This window comes from Halichoeres trimaculatus, unplaced genomic scaffold (genome assembly GCF_033239565.1).
Source record: "Halichoeres trimaculatus isolate MK-OKI-2021-1 unplaced genomic scaffold, fHalTri1.1 fHalTri1_scaffold_13, whole genome shotgun sequence".
Taxonomy (NCBI): Eukaryota; Metazoa; Chordata; class Actinopteri; order Labriformes; family Labridae; genus Halichoeres; species Halichoeres trimaculatus.
Window position 1 is genome coordinate 21,569,898 of NW_027437191.1, and position 19,803 is coordinate 21,589,700.

At 40.5% G+C, this 19,803-nt stretch overlaps 1 protein-coding gene across 1 annotated transcript; it reads left to right on the forward strand.

Annotated features, from left to right (window-relative positions):
• The first annotated feature begins 835 nt into the window (after nucleotides 1-835).
• On the forward strand, nucleotides 836-18,599 carry LOC141802333 (disks large-associated protein 2). Its single transcript, XM_074685874.1, has 8 exons — nucleotides 836-848; nucleotides 2,098-2,181; nucleotides 7,108-7,466; nucleotides 9,640-9,725; nucleotides 9,801-10,207; nucleotides 10,504-10,595; nucleotides 12,151-12,303; nucleotides 16,146-18,599. The coding sequence occupies exons 1-8, from the start codon at nucleotides 836-838 to the stop codon at nucleotides 16,359-16,361; spliced, it is 1,410 nt and encodes a 469-aa protein (XP_074541975.1). The 3' UTR covers nucleotides 16,362-18,599.
• The last annotated feature ends 1,204 nt before the right edge of the window (nucleotides 18,600-19,803 follow it).

Genomic DNA, 19,803 nt, shown 5'->3' on the forward strand with positions numbered 1-19,803 from the left:
ATTAAAAATGTTTTTTTCTAAAAGAATCTGGCCAAGATGAGCAGCTTGTTGAAGTGTCTACTAAAGACATGTTACCAGAAAGATTTCCCCATCTGCATTTTGGGAAAGAAACAAAGAAAAGCTGGATTTTTTTACCAGGAATCTACATTTTCCATGAAAACATTTCACCCTGGTTTAAAGCAGGGGAGTGGGGTTAGAGTTGTAAAGATGCATATTTAACTCACCCATACAAAAAAAGCAGGCTAAAGACAAGAAGTAAAGTTATTGAAGCAAATCCAGCATATCTGTGTTTCTATCCGCCTCTACCCTTGTACTGAATAAGTAAAGAGAAAAATATCTCTTGGGAGTTAATGTGGTAGGTATGGAAAATTATAAAGTATAAGTGAGCATTCAGTCTGGTACCTTCATTTGTCTAATAACACGTTGCTTGCTCCTTGCAGGGATTCAGTTTCGTCTCCCTACTTCATGCAGTGTGGACCGTGCTCAGCCACCTCCAGGTACCAACTTGCCGCCATCTCTTCTCCTTTCTTCCATAGCACTTATCTTTACAAACAGCATTTCAGTTGCAGTCATAAATCCATGGGAGCTGCAGAGGGGATCTAGCAATTTGGCCAGCAGTAAAGAAAAAGGGATAATTGAATTAAAAGCACATCTCTCTATGGTGAACAATAAGCAAATTCTGAAGCAAATACTGAGCAAAGATGCTTTGGTTTCTAGTTTTGACATGTCCCTAATTTATTTACTCCCTCTACCAAAAAAATAAAAAGACTCTTCCAGATATCAAACTTGTATACGTAGACTATGCACTCACAGTATGTATAAATTAGCATACGAGATGACTGTTGGAAGTCAACTTGATATAGTCCATTGCACAGTTGTTAAATGTAATTTCACTTGGGAATTACTTGGAACTTCAAATGCATTTACACTAAAAGAAGTTTTGTTCCAACATTTTTAAAAACATGGTCAAAATGCATCGCTATCAACGTGTATGTGCCATTTTGTATATGAATGGTTCCAGAGCTGTCATATACAATGACCCTTACATACAAAGCAAGACAACACAAAAAAGAGATAGCAAGACAGAAGTGAGAAGAGTGAGAAGAGAAATCTGTGTTTTTCTCTACCTGAAAACGATTTCCTAGGTTAATTTTGTACAGATGGTGGGCACAGGAACCTAACTGTCAGAGAAAAAGGACAGAAGAAAGCTTAACAGGAGAATGATACAGCCCGTGCTAAAGGCCAAAAGAGCTGCCTCTTGGCATTGTCTTTCGTAAAAAGTTGTCTGAAACAAATTAATTAAGTTTCAAAACAAACACGTGCCTAGTTAAGAGTCACACCTTCATGACAGTGTGTGTGAAACTCAATTTTAAAATGGCTATGGAGGATCTGTTTTAATTGGACTGCTTCGCCACATTTTGACCTGATTTTAAACTAACTGACCCCAAAACAGGTCATACTGACTTGCCCTGTACAACAAAACTCATATTTCCGAGTTTAGAAATGAAATAAGTTATATTTGAGATAATATTTCACAATAACATATTTCATCAGTACACTTGCATAACTTTTTGGAGGGTGATTATTTGATATCTGTCATGCTTTTGTGGTTACACCTCTTGACAACTAATGAGATTGATTCTGCAATTGGTTAAAATGGTGGAAATGTCATAAAATACTATAACAGCAACAGGAACACACACTACACATTAAAAAAAAATCTAACAAGTTCTTCTAATAAGTTTAAGGCTGATTTTTGGTGCGAACTCTTATTTTTCAAAACATTATGACAAGGCAGAATGAGAATTACTTTTGTTAAACTAAAGATATATCTAATTCTGTCTAGTTAACATGTTTTAGGGATATCTTGAATTGGAATAACAGATATCTACAAGTCATTTGCATATCTGTAATTCACATTTTGGATATCCGAAATGGCTTTGTAGATATCTTGAGTGAGAAACCCATTACACATTAAAGGCGAAAAGTGGCGCATTTTGCCTAGACAAAATGCCATAACTGACGGTTGGACGTCGTTCGCTACGTGGAAGTGTTACGTAACTATTTATGTCAGTCCAGTGTTTGTTATTTTGTTAGCTAGTTTAGCGCCTTTACACTCACCTGGAGGTTGGGGCGGTGTTCAATCCACCGCGAAGATCTGGTTGCTCCCGGCTTTACAAGGTATTTTAACATCAGCGACGTCGACTGAATGAGAGTCTAAACAGTTAAAGTTTCCTTTAGGTCCTCATTACCATCGTTACTTGGATTGGTATGAGTTTCAGCCATAGCGTGTATCTCTACCGTGAGTCAATGATTGTCGTAAAACTACAACTATTCGCGCCGCATGTTTGTTCCAACCGTCGACTAAACGTAGTCTTCTAGGGAGTGTACTACGGTATTTGAAGCTGGAGGTGCAGATTCTTGGAGGGCATCTGCGCATTTTTACCTGTCAAAAAAAGTAAAGCTCAGTGAAAGAAAAAGACACCTAATAGTTTCCATCTCAGTCTGACATCTTAAAATACCTCATTTTATCCAGCCTACAGTTAAGAAGCCAAGTGTATGCAATGTATAATACTGCACTGATAGAAGACACAAATCAACAGAGAGATTATCTCAAGTATCCCCAAGAAATGCCCTTGTTTGACACAAAACTTGATGAAAAATATACTGTTTACCTTGATTGAATAAGAGATTGAGAGAGATAGTGTGCCCATAGACAGAGAGTAGACAGCATAAGGATAAATTGTGCATATTTATTCTGTGTTGTAGCATTTCTCCTCGAAGTGGCAGGTGCTGATGACATGTCAAAATGCTCGAATGGCCTAACTATCAGGTTCCCCACTGTTTACTGCTAAAACTACAAATACATAGAGGCACAGCAGCAGCAGCAGCAGATTTTTATAGCATGACATTCATGCCCATCTAGTCTTGGCTGCGCCTCCACTGTGTGGGTTTGTTTACTGAACTGCCCAGTGCAGCAGTGCTAAGCCAAACATTCAAATTCAAACACAGTAAGCCAGGAACAACTGACTTCACAGAGGACAGGATGCTCCCCTGCACCAGTGCACCAGCCAAACTTTTAACCAAAGATGGAGTATTTTAAAGGAAACCCTGCTGCATTTCACTTTGTCAGTGCACACAGTTTCTGTCAGGTTCCACATTTTCTCAGCAGTTCATTGCGCTGAAACGCTCCTGCTGTATGCTGATTATATCTTAGCATTTGCTTAAACTGTGGGTCGTGTATGTAGGTGCAGAGAGTGGGATGGAGTGCATTGCATTATTGATTATTCAGGCTGTGGCATTAGTGCCAAGATGGGATTTTCTTCCTCTTTTGCATTTTAATTCCCTGTGTGGTGTTTTTAATGTCAGCACAAAATATTGAGTCTAGACAGATGACCTTGAATGACGATCCTATAACATGCTTCTATACTTAAACATTTCATGGCTTTAAGTTGTTCTACTGGACTGTTGATAACTGCCCAACTGTAATGAAAATACCGTACATAATTTTTAAATGCCATGCCTGGAAGCAGCTTAATCGTTGGTATCTGTAAGTTAAAAGTAGTTAGGAGAGATTTGTTAGGCAGAAAGAAAGTTTATTGTTCCTCCAGGTGCAGATATAATTGGCTCTTCATTAATTAAAGTATCATCAGATTCTTCTGTTCATCTTACAATGCTTAAATTAGAGGAATTAATAAATTTGCAGAATTAATCTTGCTCAGCAGTCCCATCTTTGTGGCTTTTTTTTTTTTTTTAATTTAGGCAGAACAGTCACTGTAAAACATGTTGCCACCACACCAACAAAAGTGCCATTGAAGAGTTAAAGCCTGTGGGCCTTGTCCGACTCATGTTATTACACTCACTATCACTCCTGGTCATAACTCTTTTGAAAATATTTTAGAATCTGAGTTGAATGAGTTTCTATGTTTGTGTAGCTCAAAATATCTGTGCCTTCATTTGCCCTACTAACGGGATGTGTCATGTCGTGCTGTTGTTAGAGGCAGGCTGAGTGAAGTATTTTGGTGTTGTAGGCAGGCGACTTGGAGTAATGGCTGTGATCAAAGCTCAGATTTTCTATGCACTTTTTGGGCAAAAGGCCCTTAAGTTTTGATTATTGTAGATATTTTAAGAAACTTAGGCTCACTTTCATTTTTGGACTTGATGCAAGTTAACCTACTTTTGGTAGTATGAGTCAGAGACATTCTGTCCCGTAAAAGGGGGCAAAGAAGATTTTCTCTTATTTCTTTATGCAGTCTTTTTTTTATATATATTTTATCAGATATTTAAGAAAAAATGTCACATAGCCTTTGATCTACATCATGTTTATAAAGTATCCCTCTCGTAAGTTTTATGTGTAAAATCTTTGTCTACAAAATAACTAACAGCAACTGTAGTCAAAAAGTTCATACAAGGGACAAGTACATCAATCCTCACTGAAATGACTGATGTAGAAACTGTAAAAGGATTATTTTATTTAAAACAATCAGGCTTAGGTATTGTGCCAGGAGTTACATTAGATTGCTGCTGTAACAGTAAATGTACAGTAGGAAAACATGACGGCAGGGCTGGGTGATAAATTGAAAATTATCAATAATTAGAGCTTCAAACTGACGTAAAACTGCCATGTCAGTTACTTCAGTTATTCCCCCCTTTGTTATTCTCTCTCTAAATTAGGCTTTTTATTCCTCTCAACATTTTCATTCTATCTGATGCGTGTTTTCAATTCCACTGCTTCAATAAATAACCCGTAATTGTTCATCTGTGTATTTTCATTCCAGTAACTTGTTTCCAAATTGCAGGATAAACTCAGCTGAGAGTGGGATAACCATAAACTAACCAAAATCAATGTAGAAGGTTCAATTAGTTGTGTTTTTGATTTTTGCTATAATCGCCCAGCCCTACATGACAGGCTCAGAAACTTCTCATTTTAATCCACTGACAAAATCCAGGACTGTCTTCAGTCTAAAGGAGGACATCTGGTGTTCACTCAGTGTAACTTCAGCTCACTGTGATTTTTCCTCTTTCATATTGAGCAGGACAGTTTCTCCGAGAGGCCTCTTTTGTGTTGATATGACAAGCCCAGGAGAAGTCAGCATATTAAATGTCTTCTCCAAACAACATTAACCTAGGCGAATAATTGTATAATTATGCAAAGCACACGAGTGTAGGCGTGCAAGGCACCAAATGTGTTTACAAATGTCAATCCATTTAGAAAGCATAAAATATGTGAATGAAGTGCAGAAAGCTGAGCAGTGCTGACTCAACTTCCAGCCTGATAACAGGCTAATTCAGAGTCATTAACCTACTGAGCGAGTACAGACACGTTTATTTCCATGTTTATACTACGCTGAGGAATATTATGTGACTGTTTACATTTGTTGCACATTCCTGCTACCCAGGAGACACAGGGGACTCACTGACCTTTCCCGTAGTGCCACAGTTTAGTCGGAACTTGCTGTTTTGAGGCGGTTACACCTCCTGACTCACTGTTTGCCGAGAACATTCATGCTGTGAAAAGAGGAAACCTCATGGTTTTGTAACCTCATGAGATTTTTCCCACAGTACGAATAAAAGTTCAATTTATAAGTGACATTTGCTTTAATACATCAGACAGATCTGCAGGATTGGTCAAAATGAGATGAGTCACTTTTTTATTAGAGAGAACCAAAAAGACAAGAAACAGAGACACACTAAGCCAACATGCAACCATAAATTAAATTTTCTGCTATTAAAAAAGTAATTTCCTGACATTCACATTAGAGCTCGACTTTTTATCTCGTGAGAACAAAGCTGGTTTTCTCATTACCACAGATTAATTCAGTTCATTGTCACGACATAACAAAGCTTGTTCTCTCATGAGAACTGATTCGTCACTGATGGCCTTGTTTGCCTTCGTAGGACATAGAAAGGTATGACTGTTAGTATCTCTGTTCCCTGATCAGTCAGAAACTCCCTCTATGTAAAAAAAGGGAAAGGAGGAATAGATGTAGAGCTTCATGTCATTCAGCTTGTAGACGATCTGTAGCGCTTTCAGTTTTGATGTAATGAGTAAACATGTAAAAATAGACCGTGTGGCGTTGCGTGTTCCATCTGAGTCACTGTGCTCTTTTCATTTCGGTATCCACCCACCTTGTCTTGCAGAGCTGCAGCCCCTTCAAGTTGGAAGAAAGTCAAGTCTGTGCCTGGATTTAGCTTAACACCATTCCCCGTGGTTGCTTATTTCTTATGCACTTAATTACCTGTAATCCAGAGTGCTTTATGTGTGTGTGTGTGTGTGTGTGTGTGTGTGTGTGTGTGTGTGTGTGTGTGTGTGTGTGTGTGTGTGTGTGTGTGTGTGTGTGTGTGTGTGTGTGTGTGAGTGTGTGTGTGAGTGTGTGTTCTGCCTGCACCTGTTCATGGCAGTATACAATGTGTGCTTGGGTTGATAAAGCTGAGCAAATCTTATGGCATTTGGTCTCTGCAGAATATTTAAATGTGAGATGTGAATGACGAATGAATAACTAAATCAATCACAGCAGTTTTTGCTAAGATACTTCTTGCATTACGTTTTTTTTTTTTTTTTTTTTTTTTTTTTTTAAATAAAAGAACTGTAATGGACTATATCTCATAAAATAACAGTTTTCTTCAAGGTGTAGTCACACCAAAAAAGACAACCTTGTCAGGTTAAACATTTTGGATTAATCCTTTATTAATCTACCAGAATGCTGGTATCCTCCTCACCCAAATAGGTTTTTCAAACTGTGAAAAAGAAAGTGAAATAGCCTTTCCAATCTGCTCTCAGGTCCAGCTTGACGATCTCCCATCAGACTCTCATTTGCACATGAAAAAGCAAATACTTCCTCTAACCCCTCATTGCATTTCCTCAGCAGGCAGACATTTTACAGAGCTACTTTCACTGACATTTACCTGCTTTAAGTTCTCTAATGCTTCCTTTAAACTGCCATCATGCTCTGATGCTCTTCTATCACACCAGGTGTGATACAGGTGAACTGCAGCGTTTGGCACTTGTCAGCTTTGGGCCACATTTTTCATTCTCATGTTTTATTTTACCCTCTACCCTTGTTTTTTGCCTTGTCCTCGTCCTCTCATCCTGCTTGTGCTATCCAGCGGTTTCATTTCCTACCAGTTACAAGAAGACTCCACCTCCTGTGCCCCCGCGCACCACCACCAAGCCTCTTATCTCTGTGACAGCCCAGAGCAGCACAGAATCCACACAAGATGCCTACCATGAGGGCAGGCATCCACGAGGCGGTCTGTGGGCCACAGACAGCCTCGGCCGTCCCATCTACAGCTCCATGGACAGCCTGGACAGCACCAAGGCGGTCACCATGGCGATGGAGTCAGCAGCGGGCAAGAGGCATGCGTCTTTGGGCAGCCACACCTCTGTCCAGACGTGCGACAAAGCAGTGCTGGTGTCCAAGGCCGAGGAGTACCTCAAAACCCCAAGATCCTCTATTGGTATACAGGTAACAACACGACCCACACCAGTTCCCAGCACTCCTTTCACATTACACTCAGTACCCAGCCTGCAGGACGATAACTCCACTCTCATCCAGCCTGGCAGCTGCTGGAGGTTGATTCCTTTTCTCTCAGCGTTAAAATGCACAAGAGCTGTCCTGCAGAATCCATCTGTCAAGGCTCTCGGCAGGGGTGAAGCCTGATGTTGCAACATTTTGGTTTAGGCTAAACACGAGGGGATTCTGAGGTCATGCTCTTCTCAGGAGATTTTACCTTCTTTCAGTATTGATTGGGACGTTTTGGGATTATTTGGTAGGACAGTGAAGAGAGATGCTTTTTAGAGCTTTGAAAATGTTTGTAAAATTTAGGGTTGGGTACCGTTCACATTTGAAACAATACGGTGCCAATTCCCTGTACCTTCTTCTTCTTCAACATTTTCAAAATAAACTTTGATTCATTCGTTCATTCATTCATTCATACCTGGCAATCGATACGAGTACACAACGGTACCAAATTTCGGTACTTTTGTCTGTGTTTCTGTGAGAATAAATATCAGTTTGTTTGATAATAAAATGTAAATGAGTTTCAATTTAACATATTTATTTTTTAGCATGTGAACTTGCAATGCTGTGTTCATGTCCAGCATGGAAAATCACCTACTCTTCTACTTCCTCACAGTCACAAGAATCCATTTAGGTACCTAAACATGGTACCTTTTGATTCTACGTGAATCAGTACGCGGTACTTTTGACGGTTACTTGGTTGGTACTTATAAAAGAACCTAATTTGGTACCCATCCCTAGTAAAATAATGTATGGAATACTTAAAGAGAGGATATTATACTATTTTTGCGTTTAGGCTTTAAACTGTCCCCCTGGTACTCTGAGGATGATTTACAGTTAAAATAAAAAAACTCTACATCCCTTTTTCTCACACTGGTGTTTTCGGAAGGCTTTGTTAAATATGCTGTCTCTTTAAGGCTCCCTTCTCCACAAACCCCCTTCCCTCTGACTGGCCAGCTCTCAAATGGCCTGGAGCTATGAGCAGGTCTTAGTGCTTTAGGACTCTCCCTCCAAGGTGTCACAAAGTAGTTTGGAGATCCCCATGTGATGACTCAATTTTTGCAGGTCTCGTGAGGATCTTGTGACAATCTTGTGCTATTTTAAGAACAAACTGTTTTGAGCAGTTTACAGACAGATTCACTGATTTTTAGCTTGAACACACATCATTGTAACTTCATATCTATGTTTACACTATGGGAAAGCAGAATACCACCTCTTTGAGGTTTTGGAGTCATGCTGACCTTTACAAGTGTCACGCTGCACAGTTCCACAAACATGGCTTATTCACAAGCAGCAGTAATGAGGCCCTCAATGAGGATGTCTTATTTTCCATTTGTGATCTAGAGAGTGTGTAAGTGCTGCTCAGTAACAGCAGAGACGAGCTGTTTGCAGTTTCCTCATCATAGCATTGCCCAAATCCTCACAAGTAACTGTCTGATAGATTCAGCTGAGCCCTGTGCATCCTGGAGGACGGTGTCCTTAACTGTTAGCTCCAGATTAGTGTCCTGTGGCTGTCTCTGTGGACTGTGTCATCCCTGAATGTCTCCTACAAACATCTCCTGGGAGCAGTGTTTGCTTTAGTGTCTGAAAGAGTGGAGGGTACTTCTGTAACTGCTGCTGCTGTGAGTGGACACTGTGCTCATCATGACCCAGAGCTCTGTTCTCACTTTTTTTTAACACCAGAATCATCCGGGACTCATCTAAGCCCACTCTGGTCTTGATTGACGTTCTTGGATATCACTACTTTTTATTCAGTGTGCCATGGATCATGTTTTACCGTTACACTCTGGTCTTGTTCGTGATTCAGAGTTTAAGTGCCAATTTCTGAAAGTTGCACAGACTCCTGCCAAGCATCAGTACACATAAAGGTTACGACTCAATTCTGAATGTCTGACTTTTTTGCATCCTTGTTTAATCTTAAGAACCATTATTACAAGACAACATATCAAGCAGTATAATTAAAACTCCAAAGCATCATCCGCTGCAAAACAAGGGTTTTAATCCATGACAGGTTTTTAAATGTCAACCAGTTGTGCTGATGATCCAGATGTCTGTTTTTTGCTTGTTTTTCGTTTCATTTGTAAGGATTAACAGCTGATGATCTGTTTGTTTTCACCAGGTGGAAACTGTGACTGACTCTGAGACTGAAAGTAAAGGCCTTCCTCAGTTCCATTCTATCGGGATCCAGGTGGAGGATCATAAACGGTGCGTTTTTTATGCCTAACAGTCCAATTTTAGAACACTTGAAGCTGCATATCTCTCTAAAGTGTGCATTTGCAGGCATGGGAGGTTCAAGCGCTCAAACAGCGTGACCACGGCAGTGCAAGCAGACATGGAGCTGGAGGGCTTCCCCTCTATGGAGGACAAGGGTCTGCAGTTTGGTGGAGCCTTCGGTCGCCACTCTGAGCCCAGCACGCCCACGCAGTATGGTGCCATCCGCACAGTGCGCACGCAGGGTCTGTTTAGCTACAGAGAGGACTACCGGCCCTCCAGCGGGCCCCCGAGCCCTCAGCCTGAGCCTTGGCTGGTGGAACCCAGCCTGGAGAGCACGGAAACAGGCCGAGTGTCACCCCTCCGCAGGGACGGCAGCTGGTTCATGCAGCTCCTTCACAATGAAACCAAACGGCTAGAAGGCTGGTGCAAAGAGATGGAGAGGGAGGCTGAGGAGCATGACCTGACAGAGGAGAGTGAGTGTCCTGTGGGAAACTACAATCATGTCACATCAGGTGCTGTTTTTGTTGCCAGAGGTCACATGATGAGTTCTGGAGAATCGTTTATTTTCCTGCAGCATGAGCAGCTGTAGAAGAGGACAGTCACAGGCTTAGCTGGCATGTTGAGGATCAAAACAGAATCGTGATGGGCGTTTAGTGAGCAGATTGGATTCTTTTAAATGAGCGGCATGTTTATCTCTGCCAAGCAGTCAGTCATACATCCACAATGTCTCTCTTTCTCTCTGCCTTTGTGTTTTGTGCGTGTCCATCAGTCCTAGGAAAAATCCGGAGTGCAGTTGGAAGTGCTCAGCTACTTATGTCTCAAAAGTTTCAGCAGTTTTACTGGCTGTGTCAGCAGAATCTGGTGAGTACTGTGCGTTTCCGAACAATGTATCGACCCACATGCTGTTAATATTCTAAATAGAAAAACACAAAAGATCAGAGGCAAGCTTGTTGATAGGCTTCTCCTTCTCCCAGCACTGAGGAGGTGCTCGGCCTGACGCTGCACTTGTGCTCCTTCCAGAAATAGACCACAGGGATCAATAGTGAAGCTGTCCCTCTGCTGTATTGACCCTACGGTAAACGGAAGGGGAATTCCAATAGGAAGCAGCACCAGAGTCCAGGCTTTTCATTAATACACGGAGGCAGAACTCAGAGTTTGAATAATGGACTGCCACACTGTCTTTTGTTTAGCCCCCACTCCTTGTCGAATCAAACCTTCTCTTATACAAACTACCCACTTATATCATCAGCTAATATCAGCTGATCTCCCTCCTGAGTGGGACTGTTCCTGCAGATACAGTAGAAAGAGACAGCGACAGGAGACAAGCAGGCACTTCATCACACCTTATAATAGCGTGGCGAATTCCTGAAATGAATTGTAAAACCTGGTGGAGGCTGTTGGATTGCGCCGGGGCTCTCATAGCCATGTGTGTGTCTCGACTCGTGTGTCGCTCTCTTCGGAATGGCTTCAGGCAGCCCTCTCTCCATCTCTCCCCACAGATAATAGGATGATGAATTAGGTCTAACATCGGTAGTGACAAGTCTTAGATTGCCCTGAGCTTTAAGACGTGTCTGAATGAGAAAAAGGTTCTGTCTCCCTGCTGGACAACAGAAGAACTGCGTGATGTGTGTCTAAAATTTGACTTTGGAGACCTTTTCTTGTTCGGCTATCACAAACATTCTGTCACTCCTGTTTGTAAGGTTGAGTATATGTCTGCAAAGGGCGGGTAAGATGTTACATTACATCTTACATTTCTCATCAAAAGCACCTGTACAGACATGAGAAACAGAAAGAAGTCTTGACTTAGGATGGCACATTGGTATACATAAATGATGCTTTAATGGAATGAATGACCTTAGGTGAAAAGCATGTTTATTTATCTCCTTACTACATTCCCTCTTTGACAGCGTATGATCTCAAAGTGGACTGTAATTTTCTAATTATATACCAACAAACTGATTCATTCATAAAAAGCATTAAAGCAGGGATCTCAAACTGGTGCCATGGAGGGCCAAGAGGCTGCAGGTTTTCTTTCCGACCAAAACCTCCACCAGCTGATTTCACTGATTAGTTCCTGCTCTCTGCTTGAATGTGAGTTAATCAGTGAAATCAGCTGGTGGAGTTTTTGGTTGGGAAGAAAACCTGCAGCCACTTGGCCCTCCATGGCACCAGTTTGAGATCCCTGCATTAAAGGAAGTAAAGAGCTGTCCCGAGGCACCATTAGTGATGGTTTTGAACTAATATTGATGCTGTGCTGCCACCCAGTGGTGTGAGTCGAGGAGTTCAGAGGTACGGTTTGTTGAATAAAGTAGGTTTTTGAAGTATAGCAGATCCCAACTTTCTTTGTTAAATTTTCTTCACATCTGAGTTAAAGTTTTAGCCTGTGGTACAGATGGATACCTCTCACCCTCTCCAGGACCCCAGTGCCATGCCCAGACCCACATCTCAGGACCTGGCTGGATTCTGGGACCTCTTGCAGCTTTCCATCGATGACGTCACTGCCAAGTTTGATGAGCTGCAGCAGATCAAGAGCAACCAGTGGCAGCTGGTGGAGAGCCCAGAGAAGAAGGTAAGACCGTTCTCTGTAGATACACACACACACACACACACACACACACACACACACACACACACACACACACACACACACACACACACACACACACACACACACACACACACACACACATAAGGACAATTAGTGTTAATGGGCTCCAGATGAACTGCTCAGCATTGAAGAAAACTGCAGTTTCCCTTCTTATTTTTGGCTTGAGACCAGCAGGAGGTTTATCTTCCTTATCATAACCCTGCAGGGACAACATGTCAGGGAACATCAAAACAGAGAGCAACAACTTCATTAGTGTTTCTGTAACAATGTGGTGACGACAGGTTTAGTCTTTATTATCTCTGTGCAAAACAACGACAAACATTTCCTCACAATATGGTGGCCGATCTAAACTGGTTTCCCCATTGACACCCCTGCATCCACCAGCAGCCTCTGCACTGTAAAAACTAAAATGATTGAGTGAATGTTTTATTATTATTATTATTATTATTATTATTATTATTATTATTATTATTATTATTATTATTATTATTATTATTATTATTATTATTATTATTATCATTATTATTTATTTTTTTATCATTAGACCTAATGTTAGCCACATTTACCTACAAAGTCCAGAAAAATCTCTTACTTCAAGATATTAAAAAGGCAAAAACGAGGCCTGAATTGTTAATCAATAATATATCTGGCAATGAAGTATGAATAATATGTGATTAGTTTCTTTTATTTGGACATTGGTCTTAATTCATAAATAATTGTCTTACCAAACTAGCAGATTTATGACACTTTTTAAGCAATTCAGGCATCTCTTTTTTATCTTTAAATAATTTCCTTATTCAGGTAAATGTGTCTCATATTAAGTCTAATTAGCCAGTTTATTTTAGATATAATTAGACATCAACATTTTAGCATAAAGTAGATATCAATTTCTGCAGTGTGTTATTACAACACTAAATGACACAAAAAGGATACAAACACAAGAAAACAAAACGTCTATTGCTGATTTAGCTGATTAGCTTGCAGAATTGACCATTTTAAAAACAGGAGATGATCTTCATACCCATATTGTTTTAATGCATGCATAGCTTTTCTGATTAATTCTATGGTTTTATCGACTCCCTTAAATTCCAATTAATTAACATTGATGGGAAAGATTTTCTCCAATTATCACAAGACTTGTGCAACACTGACTTCAGAACAAGTGTTGATTAAAAAGTGCCATATCTGATGTAAATAGAAAATATTCAGTAATCTCAAAACAAATTGAAGGCAACTCTTAACCATACGCAGATTAAAATCTGTGTAGAAACAGTATGAAACAAAATGTGACATGGTTGTTTGTTAATGTGATGAAATCAAATAATCAGAACATAAAAGAGTCAACAGCTGAAATAAAAGCACATTTGCCAGAGCTACACTAAGACGGTAATGTGTTCTTGGAGATAGTGGAGACCCTTCAGGGCACTCGGATGATTATCTTCATGCTACACTTGTAGTTGTAAGCGAGTTATTTACCTCCAGCAGATAATCGGCACATTGCAAGCTCCATGAAGCTGAGCTCTAACAGTGACACAGATGCTCTCCACCACAAAGCTCGTCCTGCGTCCTCGTAGTGATGTACAACAGATATTAGAGTCATATGAAGGAAAGTTCTCCTCATGTTAACACTGTCAGAGCTGGGTAGAGTTTCAGCTACATAATCAATACAAGGTTTCAGATGACTGAGCAAACGGCTCCCGGGTCAGAAACAGAGGAGGTTATTTCTTGGGAAAGTTTTCTGCTGCAGCGCCTCAGAGACTGAGAGTTCAGATAATGAGTTTCATATAGCTGCCTCTGGTGGACGTTTTCATTTCAGCCATTTCTTTTCCCAATCTGTCAAACTAAAGGTCTCTCAGTCTGTGTATGATACACACAGTATGTTTCCAATGAAAAGTACATACTTTGAATACAGATGATTTTTTTCTGATGCTGTTTTATTTGAGGAACTTTGGCTCAAGGCGTTTTGGTCCAATGTCTGACACGTGACACAGTTTTCAGGAGACTTTTTTTTATCTGAGGTCTGACAACTTACTCTGAGACCTGAGGATGTCCTAAAACAGTTTTTCTCAAATTTTTTTCAGTCCAAGGACCACTTATCCCCCCAGATAACTCTTGCGGACCACCACAAGCTAAATAGCCCCAGAACAACACCCCAGAGAACAAACTCATATACTATAAACTCGAATCATACATGTTACAACTTGTTAGGTTGCAACTTGCAACTAACGATAATTTTGAAAATGGATTATCTGCCAATTATTTTTACGATTAAAATTATACATTTTATTTCTTCAATTCCCTTTTTTTCAGAACAAGTTTTTTTTCAAAATGACTGTGACTAAAGTAAAAAAAAGTGCACTTAGCCCCTCATAGTTTGGTGTTTTGTTTTTTTAGAATGAGGGAGAAAATGGACCTGAAAATCTGAGTATAACTACATTACTGATACATTATTCCAAAATACTTAAAATCTACAGTATTTAAATACTTAGGTTATAATTAAATTCCTCAACCCTTTTATGAAGTTTTTTTGTAGATTTGATCAATTTGCATAGTAGCCGACCAACTCGCACCCCCACCCCCTCCTTTTTTCTTGAATGTTCCATTATAAAAAAAAAAATCCTCAATTTCTTCACGGTCTTTGCGGACCGCTAGGGGGCACTGGTGGACCACTAGTGGTCCGTGGACCACAATTTGAAAAACACTGTCCTAAAACATTCACTGTGCACCTGCTATTCAGCACCAGAATTTCTATTTAGTTGCATGATGGTTCCCAAGTGTCTGAGGGACAAAGAGTGGCCACTCATACAAGCAAAAGACACCAAAAATGTTTATTATACTTTCAAACATGTGAAATTACAGCTTAAAGTGGGAAACGTTTGTCCAAATTAACCAAGTTGATAAATTAATCAAGCAGAGCTTTCCTTTTAAAATCACCCTGTGAGAGTTTAATGCAAATACTAGTAAATAGCAAACATCTTCTGAACATAATGGCAGTTTTTTTGATTTGGATAATGGAGATAAAGTGATACGTATGCTTGCTCTTGTAAAACTCACAGATAAACAGTATGAAGAATGTGAGCAGCTCAGGCATGAAGACGTTCAAAGCACTGATGGTGCTAACTCTGCTAATGTAAGCCCCACTTCAAACCAATCTGACTTTGCTCACCTGCTGACTCTATGACACCATGTTCAAGAATAAAAGACAGTTTGTGTGTGTTTTAATTTCTGTCTAAACGACTGTGAAATCTAAATATTACAGCTGAAATGAGCCGAAGCTGCACACTCTGTGGTGTACTAAACTCCTCTGAGCTCTGAATTTATCAGCACTGATTCAACATTCATTCATTTCAGCCCAGAAACTCCTTCTGCTTCTGCCACAGTGTTTTAAATTGTAATTCTCCCCTCAGATCCTTCCGTTATGAGCTCTGAGCTGAATAAATTGTCTCTTGTTTTCAGAATGAGATAACACATTTTAACTGAAAAAAAAAAAAGAATACGAAAAAAAACAAAAAAACGTTTCTGTTGTATTATTTTGTTATCCACAATGAATGGTGTGTCAGTGCACAGCAGTTATTTAACATGACTCATTAGATTAACAAGTCATAATCCATTAGGTTTAAGGGCTTTGTGAAATATTATCCAGTACAATCAACACTGTGAACAATGAGCTGTAAAATATTAACTGCAAATCACTGTTTTATTCACGTTTCCCCCTCTGTGAATCCACCACTTCCTCCTGAGTTAGTGAATAATAAGCCTTAAGACTCTCCTCTGTCTTTAATCATATCATTCTGTTTCCGTAGGAGCGGAAGTGGCCCCCACCGCTGCCAAAGCGGCCGGCCAAGGGGCGTGGCGGCATCATGCGAGAGCGCTCTCTGGACCTTCAGGACCGCCAGCGACAAGAAGCCCGCAGACGCCTCATGGCTGCCAAACGAGCAGCGTCTTTCAGACAGAACTCAGCCACAGAGAGGGCAGACAGCATTGAGATCTACATCCCTGAAGCCCAGACGCGACTTTGAGGTCCAAGGATTCACCCTCATCCTCCCCTCGTCCACCTCCACCTCCACCTCCACCCAACACCAGCTCGTGATGTCACATCCAGCCTCCGTCTGCTGTCCATCGACTCTCACTGCAATCACCTTTCTCCTGGTGGTTCCTGCTGAAGCTACACTAGGCAAGATTTTAATAATAATCCTTATAAGATGAAAGAAGAAGCCCACATTTCTCTGCGTGAGTAGTCAAATGAGTCAGCTGTGGACTGTCCTTTTTTTTAACAGGATTTAAAAAACACTACACATCAAAACAAGAATCTGAGAAAACTGGACACACCAGCATTAGATCTGTCTCTTCAAAAGCTAGCTTAACACACGCTGATAATAATTGGTTTAAGTGCTGAAAAATATAGTTGCCTGGTGTAGCTTTAAACCAATTAGGGTTCTTGGCCTTACTGCAGGTTCTGCACCATGAAAATGAGCTGCTACTCTCCAAATTTAACACTCCACCAGGTTTTTTATTTGAGCAACACTTGCTAAAGTTAGTAATTGATTTGGCTGCAGCTGTCACTCTTCCAGTAAAGGGTTATGGGAAACCTACCAGATTTGAAAGGACTCATAAAGTGCAGCTTTTTAAAAATTTCTCACCAGCAACTTTGGTCCAGGGCTGAAGCACCCCAGCAGCAGAAGAAACTTAGGATTCTTCCTGCTTTAGCAAAGCCAGAACTTTAAAATATGTGAACATTTCACAACTTTTATAGAGGGTGGCATGAATTTGGTACCTTTGGTGATCAGTTTCTGTTGATTTCCTGCAGATTTGTCGTTAAAATGTTGAAAAAAAAGTGGAACAGTAATTAAAAAAAAAAGTTGGACAGGGTGCCTGAAGTTCATAAGTACACGCCTTTCTACCTTCCCAGGTGTTTCCAGGCATGCTGCAGCTGTCGACCAGTGTTGCTGATCTGAAAATAAGTCCAAACCATCCCTTCAGCATCGAGTCATACACATGTGACCCCGCCCCCTCTTAGGACTAGACCTTTTTTAATGCTATGTACATTATTTGCTGCTGGATACATTTCCATTGCAGAACAAATATGAATTATTAGGAAAAGAGAGTTTTTGCGCAGCCTGGAAGAGATGACACTATCGAAACAATGCATTTTGCACCTTATAATATTCATGTTTGTATTTCCAAGGGAAATGTAGTTTATGAAGCTCATGTGATATTGTTGCAGTTGAATTGCAAGGACAGATATGGAAAATTTATTACAGAATCTCATGTTACTCTATAGATCATATAAACTGCACCTTTCTCTCTTCTGTTTTCATTTCTTTCTGAAGCCGTCCAGGCCTTTTCTTATTATTCTAATATAGTGATTATGACACTTTTAAATATACTTACAGTATCTATCATACAACCGTCATCACAATCTACAGTATACATTCAGTATTTATAGTTGAAACAGTTGTGGGTTGATTTGACCGTGCACTTTGCTTATTAAGGGTTTTTTTCCTCAGCTACAGAGACCATATCTCATCACACACTGATCTTTGATTCAAAGTGGGGCATATTAAAACACACTCCTGTTGTTACTTTGATCTGCTCATGTAGTCTAGGAAAGACAGGTGCAAATGACACTTTAACAATATTCAGTTACTATAGTAAATGGTGCTGCTTTTTACTCTAAAACTGTTGTCCTTTACCCAGTCCTATGTGCACGCACACACACACTCAAGGACTTTTTAAACAGAGATTTATTAACATGGTGCCGTCCTCTCCCAGATGGCTTGTGACTTGTAGATTGTGACTTTAGGAAAGATCATCTTTGCAATGCTCTTGCCCTGATGAGGAGAAGGTTGGATGGTTTAGCTTCCTGTCTAACATGCAAAAAGGTCAGGGAAATTTATTTTATCCCACATGAGAGATTACAGGCTTTGACATTCCACCGACGTTAAAGACGAATTTAATCTGCCCGACCTGAGCCAAGGCATACTGCTACAGCTAGCTGAACATAGTGTATTGTACTGGTCCATACTTTATAAAACACAAACAGAAACATGTGCAATATACACACATGCATCCTCATTTAAAGTCTGACCCCTGCTGATAATAAGAAATGAAATAGGGCCACTTTTAATGCTGCAAGTTTCCTTTTTATTATAGTTATTGGCGCTCAGTCAGAGGCCACAGCTCACATGCAGTGAGTCGTTCCTCACATCCGTCTACCGATTACTTTATGGCATACCAACATCAGTGCTTAATCTGAAACCTTAGTCATATAATAACAATCCTCGTGTACATTCCACCCAAAGCAACTGCTGAAGTTCCATGTGATGTTATCCAAGAAACTGTTGCCAGGCTACAGACTCAACATCCTGAGGCTCTCATAATAATATCTGGAGACTTTAACCATGTTAGCCTCTCCTCTCATCTCACTGGATTTAAACAGTTTGTTAATTGCCCAACCAGAGTGAACAGAACACTTGATCTTCTATATGCCAACGTCAAAGATGCATACAGTGCCACTGCATTACCACCACTGGGCAGGTCGGATCACAATCTGGTTTTACTTCAGTCTTGTTACAGACCCTGCGTATTGAGGCAGCATGCAACTACTGTAACAATTAGAAAATGGACACCTGAGGCCAGTGAGGCTCTGAGAGACTGCTTTGAGTGCACAGACTGGAATGTATTGTTAGAAACAGATGAAAATAGTATAGATATTGATAAACAGGTTGACTGTTTTACTGAATACATCAACTTCTGTAAAGACAATATCATACCATCAAAGACTGTACTCCGTTTCCCCAATAACAAACCCTGGATCACAAGTGACATCAAGGATATCCTCAATCAGAAAAAGGAAGCCTTTAGAGATGGCGACAAAGAACGGCTCAAACTGGTGCAAAAAGTGCTGAAGAGGAGATTAAGGGAGGCTAAGGTGAAATATAAAAAGAAAATTGAGAGACAACTACAAAATAATAACATGCGGGAGGTGTGGAGAGGAATCAACAACATCTCTGGATATAACACAAAGACAAGGCAGCCAATTGTGGGTGATGTTGTACGTGCTAATGAATTCAACCAGTTCTTCAACAAGTTTGACACAGCGACCACTTCCTCTTCTACTGCTGCTCCTTCTACACATCTGTGTCTCTCCACCACTCCTGCTACATCCCCTCTTACACCTGTGCCTCTTCCACCGTCACCGTCTGTCACAGCTTTAGGAGTGAGGTTAGAGTTAGGAAGACTGTGCTCAGGGAAGGCTGCTGGTCCAGATGGTGTGTGTCCAAGACTGCTTAAGGACTGTGCTGCCCAATTGTGTGAACCCCTTCAGAGGATCTTCAACCTGAGTCTACAGTTGGGTCAGGTCCCGGCTCTGTGGAAAACATCTTGTATTGTGCCGGTACCAAAACTCAAATGCCCAGCTGAACTCAACGACTACAGACCAGTTGCCCTCACCTCACATGT

Bases quoted from the DNA above. Each gene is read 5' to 3' on its own strand.
- LOC141802333 (XM_074685874.1), top strand. The intron at 2,182-7,107 runs GTATTTTAACAT...TGTGCTATCCAG, and splicing joins GTTGCTCCCGGCTTTACAAG to CGGTTTCATTTCCTACCAGT. The intron at 7,467-9,639 runs GTAACAACACGA...TGTTTTCACCAG, and splicing joins GATCCTCTATTGGTATACAG to GTGGAAACTGTGACTGACTC.